The sequence below is a fragment of the Oreochromis aureus genome, linkage group 12 (genome assembly GCF_013358895.1).
Source record: "Oreochromis aureus strain Israel breed Guangdong linkage group 12, ZZ_aureus, whole genome shotgun sequence".
Classification (NCBI taxonomy): Eukaryota; Metazoa; Chordata; class Actinopteri; order Cichliformes; family Cichlidae; genus Oreochromis; species Oreochromis aureus.
This window is the reverse complement of record NC_052953.1, coordinates 25,959,190-25,967,030: the sequence shown is the minus strand read 5'-3', so window position 1 is coordinate 25,967,030 and position 7,841 is coordinate 25,959,190. Positions and strand designations below refer to the sequence as shown.

Below are 7,841 nucleotides of genomic sequence, written 5' to 3'. Positions count from 1 at the left end.
TTCTTTATTTTAAACTATAGTTTGGTTCTTTGTCTTAAAACTAACAAGTTCAATTTACCGTATTGGGCAAAAGTCTTGAGCCGCCTTTGATTTCTTTGTATTTTCCTTGCAAAAAGCCACTTTATCTATTTATTTATTTATTTTTTGTAATTTAAAAAACTGTCTTGAGCAATAGCTCTCGAGAGTCAATCAAGAGTTTGACTGGCATAAAATACATATTTTTTTGCACCAACAAGCTGATTCCCAAAGAGCTATTAGCCCCAAATCTGTAACATCACAGCATGGTGTGCAGCATTTCCTTAAAAAATGTGAGGAAGCTGAACAAGTAGAGGATTTAAAAAAAAAAGAACTGGGCTGGAAATCAGTGTCAACAGGTCTTGTCATTCATATGTAGGGGAGAGTTTGAGGCTAAATTTCAGCCAGTGATGTTGGAGATTTTTGTCCAAACTGATGGAATTATGAACACAGAAAAGTACAGTCAGAATTTGATCAAACATGAAAGCATCTGAAAAGGATTTTGAATGACTTTGGCTTCATTTTTCAAGATGACAGTGATGCCAAACACACTGCCAGTGTAGTAAAAACAGCATGAAGAACTATTTGAGATGACTCAAGCTTGTCTAAGAGAGTTATGTTAAAGAGTAAATGTGGGCATACCAAATATTGATTACCAAGTGCGCTAGAATTGTAAAAAGTCTCTTTATACCTTATATACTGTATCTCCATGTCATTTTTTCAATGTTTCAATAAATCGCTCCATTTATTTCCTGTTTTCTTAGCAAACGATAAAGAAATGGCTCAACACTTTTCACTTTACTGCAACTTTTAATTTATACTCAAAAATGAGCAACATTCAAACTCCAAGCTTTTATAGCTGTTAAGAAACCAAGAATGCAAAAATGTTTAGTTAGGACAACACAGCAATGGTAGTTTTTACAATAGCTAACACGAATACTTCTTTTTGAGTGAGAAGGATTACAAATTGTTTAAAGGCCTAAAGCTTCTCCGTGAAGGATTGTTACACCATCTGTCGGTGAGGAATTGCACAACACAAAAATGTGTTACAACTTCATCTGCAAAGTTTTTGGATTCATACATCAAATAAACAAAGATCGATATTTGATGATTGCAAACAAAAACTGTGTGAACTTCATCATCAACGCCATCTCTGGAAAACTGGGAATAATATTGTTACACAGGTAAACCCAGCTTCACCACCTGATTGTGTCTGACCTGATATAGGGGTGTTGCTTTTAGAATTACCAGCTATAGCTGTATTATTGAGTGTTAAGAAACATCATTATTTGTGGCTATAGTTTATTGAGTTGTGACTGAGTGGGTTCAGGTACAGGTAATAGTGGTTGACCTAGGTAGGCCTCGCATGCAGTAATAGTTGTGGTTTTGGTGGCTTTTTTAATGGCATTATCTGATCAGCGCCTCACTATCTATTATTATATTATTTACATGTTAGCACAACCTCAACAGTCAAATGCCAAATAAACAGTTCAAACCGATTTCCCAATCCATGTGGCCCTACAGGGAAGCCCCAACACTATGACCTGAAGGGAGTGCCTCTGGTGACTGCACAAGGTGAATGCATATTTACCCTCCCCGGTCTACAGCAGGACTTTACCGGCCTCACCAAAAAAATGATGACACATTCTACTATGTAAATGCCCCCCTAAAAATGTCCCAAGTAACACATTATCATCTGGATTTTTCTTCTCCCGACTCCTGCAGATCTCTCTGCCTGTGTGCGCAGCAGCGCTCAGAAAATCCGCTATGGCAACAGGGGGAAAAAAAAGACAAGAAAAAAAAAAGAAAAAAGGAAAAGATTTGACAACATGGCGCACTTTCCTTGAGAAAAAAAGTTTCTCCTGAACAGCCACACAGCTCCGTTTTTCAGCCTTTCCTCGCACTTTGTCAACTCTTTCGCTGCAACGTGGACTTTTTTGGCGACACTTGGAAGACTTCTCGTTGCGTAAACAGTCGACACAAAGTCAACAAAGAGTGTGATGGGATGAGAGCGATAACCCGTCGCAGGCAAACGGGATGGAGAAGCAAGCGACTCTGAAAGAAAAGGTAAATTATAAAAAAAAACAACTAAAACGACTCTTTCGTAGGCTGTCATGCCAGCTGTCATTTTCCAACTTGTTGGTATTTTATTGCCCCCCGGATTACTTTTTTACCCCGCGTCCTGGACAGGAAATACCAAATGACCATTCTGTGAAAACCTCGTAAAAGACCTCTATCGATTTTCCAGTCATGCATACAGCACTGTTCTGCACACTGGATGTGTGGGCTGTCCCAGTGCACACAATAACCAGCGTAAATCTGATTTGAATATCGCTCGATTACAACATTAACTTGGAGCACATTTATTTAGTTTTTGCACGAACAGAAGACTTTACAGTGGCAGATAGTTTCTGTGTATTAACGAGAGCAAATCCACACAGTTCCTCCAGGAGAACTGTGACCATCCTGCAGTCTGGACTACATTACAGTAGGAGAGATAAGTTGCTTTCTCTATCTCTGTCTCCTTATGATTACGTTGGTAGGGTGTCCTCTGTATTGATGTAGGCTTTCATTATCTCTCACTCTCCACCCTTCCTGCCCAGTGCTGCCCACATGCAGTGGGCAGTCCCCCCCTCTGTATGTTGTAGCAGATTAGACAGCAGAGAGCGGACTTTTCTGTCAAAACCTGCATTCTCTTGGGCCTTGGAAGCACTAATCCATAATAGATGCCTCTCCTGCCTCTCCTTCGGGAGCAAACCTTTGAATGTCAGGCTTGGGCGATAGTGTTGGTTGTGCTGCAGATGTCACAAACTCAGCCTGTTTGTGTGTTTCGGAAGGGTGAGCTATGGTTTATATGGCACTTACACACACAAAAAGAAAGAAAAAGAAGAAGAAAAAATCTTTAAAAACCTCCTGAGGTTTACCTTACACGAATTTATCAAACCTCAGGTGCTGAATTTGCTCTTAGAGGTGCAATAGAAAAAGAGATGCTGTAAAGGACCCCCCCACACACACACACACACACATAAAACCATGATCTTTTCTCTGTTGTCATGTGATACAAAAGGTTATTTAACGGTTGTCATAGAAGCACTCTTTTCTTTTTTTTTGCTGCTTCTACTCCCTGGGCCTCTGGAAGTAATTACCAAGCCAGCCCTATCCCAGAATTCAGTCGGAGGAGGTGTGGTGAGAAAGAGGTATAATGGAAGCAAGCCCAAAAAACAGGCAGCCCGAGATGAATTTCATGATTCAGTAATACTCAGCCAGCCGTCCCTGTTAAACGGACACGACGCTCTCCTACTTACTGTAATCAATCAGATGCTTGCCGGTTTGATGCAGTTAGTAAGATCTGAGTCAGTACAGTTGGTCTTCCTGCTGTTTTAGTGCAAGAGTGGAAACTAAAGAGGGACAGGGAGAAAGCCTTGCACTAACACATATATTTGCCGTGGTAGGAAATTTTGCAGTGCAGTGAAGACGTCTTTATTAGGCTGAACGTCACAGTGATGTTGTTCTTTAAACCGCTATGTGTAATGCTGTAATAAAAAAGTGTGAAAGAAGAACAGCTGTGGACTCTGGGAAGTGAAGATAAAAGGTTACTTTGTAAAGAGTGACATCATTGAAGTTAACATATGTGCAGAAATAGTTAAAGTTTGCAGCTAAAGCGTCTGCTCAGACAGAAAATGTTGTCTGCAATGGTTTTGCACAGCTCTGATTGTTTTGTACAACCTTTATTTAAACTGCAAAAACAACAGATGCCTTATAAAGTGTTTCATACTTTGGAATGGGATTTGCAGTGGCCCTCATGCTGTGTCAACTTTTGACTTGAGTCATATTGCAGCAACACATCTGCAGGAGTTACAGCTGCACTATTTACATACTACCAGGATCATAACCTCCCAACACATGACACAGCAGGAAAAATCACAGACAGCAGTTTCTCTAGAAGCCGTATCGCTAAGCTAGCATGCACAAAAATGAGGCTCCGAGCCTCACTTGCAATTCAGCTGGCAGTAATGTTCTAAATTGCACCCGTGTCCTGATGTGACACGTCAAAATATCTGCTGTGAAAAGGGCTTATTGAGCTCAAATACCACAGCACATGCATTTTATTTTGGCACACAGGAGTTTGGCATAGACTCTGGGTCATGCACTCTTTCAAAAACACCCTGCTTCATATTCATTTCATTCATTAACGGTCCCTTGTGCTTCAGGTGCATGTTCTCAGTGCTGCAGTGGTAGCAGTGGGCAGCGGACATTTTTGGCATGTTGCAGGAGCAAAAGCACAGGTGTAATTGATCACAATAAAAATGACTGTGTTCCATTTAAATGAGCCACTTCCAAGGTCCTTTTAGTGTGCGTGTTGGCTCACTGTCGTGGCCTTGCAGGACACTTAATGGAACTGAGCCATCATTAATGAAATTTGCTTCACTTGTGTTTTTCCGACTATGACAGCTTAAAATATCGGCCTTGGAAAAACGCTCACCGAGGTCTCTGCTTAATGGAATTCCTCTTGGTTAAGTGTTGTGATTTTTTTTTCAGTCAGACTGATCAAAGCTCTCCGACTGCTCCCTGTCCTTTTCTCCAGTTTTCAATCTTCGGTTCTCGGACAGCGGGCAGACCTATCCGGTGCGTTGGAGACGACGGGGCCAGGTACGGTCTGAGCAAAGCTGAGTTCATGGAGAAAGTGCAGCAGAGCAATGAGGCTTGTCAGCGAGGTGACTTTCAGGCGGCCGTTCATTTGTACAGTGATGCACTGCAGGTCGACTCACAGAACTGCATCCTGTACAGTAACCGTTCAGCGGCTTTTCTCAAATTGGGCCAACACCAAGCAGCTCTGGAAGATGCTGAGAAAGCTTGTGAGCTTAATCCCAAGTGGCCAAAGGTAAGTGCACCTCAACAGCCTAAAAAGCTGTGGATTCTCAGAAAGTCGGGCTTTTTTATTTTATTTATTGCAAAAGTGGAACGACATAAGACGTGAACTAAAGAACTTTTCATGCTACATCTCCCATTTTATTTTTTTGAATAGAAATCATTAACTAGCCCACCAATAGTGTCATAGCCACGAATGTCAAAGGTTAAATCTAAACTATGGCCCGTATACTGCACAGATTGAAATGTGACGTGCCAAATGTGCTTATTAAAAAACCATCTTTTTATAAAAAAGGCAGCTTTCTCAGTGCAGGTGGTAATGAAGTAGCCACATAGTTATATTTTCGTCGCATCGCTGTTTTTACTCACATAAATGAGATCATTTATCTTTAGTTTAAAGTGTATCAAATCCCCATCACGTTTCCACTCCTTCAGTTTCAACCTTGTGGCTTCTGATCAATACAAACTTTTCTGGGGTCTTGTCTTTGATCTTGTCCAAGCCACGTGGACTAACCTGCGATAGATTTCACATTACTCAGCCACAGAGATCACTAGCAGACCAATTCCTCTCAGTGATAGAAATGCATTGATTTCGTGATTTAGCACGCAGAGATACTTTTGTCTCTCCAGCGAGAGATTGATGATAATGTGGTGGAGTGGTATTGATGATAATTTGTCGCTACCAATGATGCATCAGCGGCCACCTCTTCTTTGATCTGAGGTCGTGCTTCTTCGTTTGCTCAGGTAGGTTTCCTCCTCTGTGAAAGTGTGTCATTCCAGTGAGAGCTGACACTGTCACTTCTTATTATGTCGGTAACGTGTGTGTGTCCTGTCCCATTGTCTGTGGACTTTGAATGCAGCCTTAAACACACCTATTGTTTACTGTAGCTTATTATACTTCTGTTCTTGTGATCGTGTGCTCCAGCTGGTCAGATATATTTCACTTGATATTATAAATTTCTGTAACAGTAGTCTTGACTTTATGGTGTCACTTTTCTCTCTTGTATCTCGTACAGTGGGAGAAATTTCACAAAACCTCTGAGGCCTTTGAGACCAAACTATAATTGAAAATCACTGCCAAAATCGTTCGCCTCCTTTTTATACGCTATCCAAGTACAATGAAGTCTTTGTGGTCTGACTTGGGGGATGGTTCGCTTAATCTGTGTAGCTCTGCTCAGCCTGGATTTACTGCCATTTGACAGTTTTCACTCTCGTGCCCGGGCTTTTGTTCATCGTGATGTTGATGTACAATTTGACCCTTGTGTCTTCGTTTGTAACAGGAAACAAAAGGGATTTATGTCAATGTATTAAAAATTACACAATATTGCTTTGCAGAAATTAAATCTCTCGACTCACCACTAGGGGGCAGTCTCGTCAAACGGGAATAGATTTTCAAGGGTGTTTTTTTTATGTGCAGAACAAAACAGCAGCCAGTTTATTTTTTTCTGTCTTCTGAATGAGTGCATTTAATAAAAGATTAAGGTAGAGCATCGTTTTGTGAAAGCAAACTTTCCTGCTTGACAAATGCATAGGTTGATGTTTTGATACACTAAAAATCATTTAGCCTCTTTTACTTACACTTTTTTTTATATCCATTCTGCTGATTATGAATGAATAGTTGTACAAATTACAACTCATGATTCAAAGAAATGATTCGTAATATCTGCCTTGACACTCATGGTGTTGGCCTCTGGGAAAGAAGGGCTTGGTGGAGTGCAGTCCATCTGCTGTGGCTCGATGTTTGATGAAAGAACAGGGATTAAATCACAGGAGTGTGCTGGCATTCAGATCCTGTGTGAGTACATAATATCATCAATCATACCTCCCTATGACTGCACTTCTGCGCTGGCCCATCAAACAGTGACAGGCGTGGTTTTGCTGCCCCTAGCACCGCACTGCAGCCCACCCTCCTGAAGCCCACAGCCAGCCTGTGAAGGAGCTCCCTGTCTAATCTGTCAGCTTTCCTTGCTGTAACTGCCAGAAAACACATTCTGAAAGAAGAAAGAAAATGTGGGGTTTAATGACCCAAGACAGCTTTAGGCCCTTTGTACCTCTCCCTCTTACTGAATATAAAAAGCTTAAATGAGAACAAAATAGGGTGCCATTTCGTAGACACGGGGCTCACGCGTTGTGTCTGCGCACATTTTTTATCTGCGCACATTTTTTATCTGCAGCCAGTGATGGAGGGAAACTGCGGCATACAATCTTTTGCTGTGCATTATTAATATGGAAGAACAAAGGGAATGATACTCTTGCAAACTTTTTGATCGACACGCTGGGTGTGTGGCATCACCGTAAGATGGCAAACCTTTCGGCATCTGCTCGCAGTGAGCGTTTTGTGATTTCTGCGCCTCGAGTGTCTTTTAGCGACTGAGAGGACAGTGCTCTTTTCTAGATGGAAATCCGTTGCTGCTCTTCTCTTCCATCTGCTCTCCCCCTCTCAGCACTGCTGTTCCAGTGACATGTTAAACAAACAGGCCTTTCTGTCATCACTCCCATTCTCCTACTTGAGCGCTGACAGGAGAGTTCCTGGGGACCCAGAAGACAACTGGCACCGCAGTGTCAGGGGAAACATCTCTATCATTTGCATATCTTCTGATTACAGGTTATGATGGCGCTTGTCATGGGTATTCCGTCTCTTCAAATCTTTATTGCCAAAGTTGCAGATTACACCCACTCATAATGATTGTGAAAAACCATCAAGCCTCATTTTTCACACGAAGCTGCCACACTTTTTTTTTTTTTTTAACACATTTATTTCGATCCATTTTTCTTTCTTCGCAGCTTAAAATGTCCATTTATGTCCCAACAGAGAGGCCTTGGGTTTAACTGAGACAATGAGTGTTTGCAATGGAAAAGGTCATGGTGTGTGGAGTGCTGAAAGGGGACTTTAATTACAGCGGCACCGTATCCAGTAAATGCGTAAGGAGTGGATGCTGACACCCTGATGGAGCATA

At 41.6% G+C, this 7,841-nt stretch overlaps 1 protein-coding gene across 4 annotated transcripts in view; it reads left to right on the top strand.

Annotated features, from left to right (window-relative positions):
- The first annotated feature begins 1,777 nt into the window (after nt 1-1,777).
- Nucleotides 1,778-7,841, top strand: part of LOC116323928 (tetratricopeptide repeat protein 28-like) — a 180,569-nt gene continuing 174,505 nt past the window's right edge. For 2 of the 4 annotated variants that reach the window (XM_031744410.2, XM_039620314.1), the window contains exon 1: nt 4,506-4,897. In XM_031744410.2, the coding sequence (XP_031600270.2) occupies nt 4,514-4,897 (384 nt within the window). In that variant the 5' untranslated portion in view covers nt 4,506-4,513. The other 2 variants (XM_039620315.1, XM_039620316.1) reach the window with 2 other exon arrangements.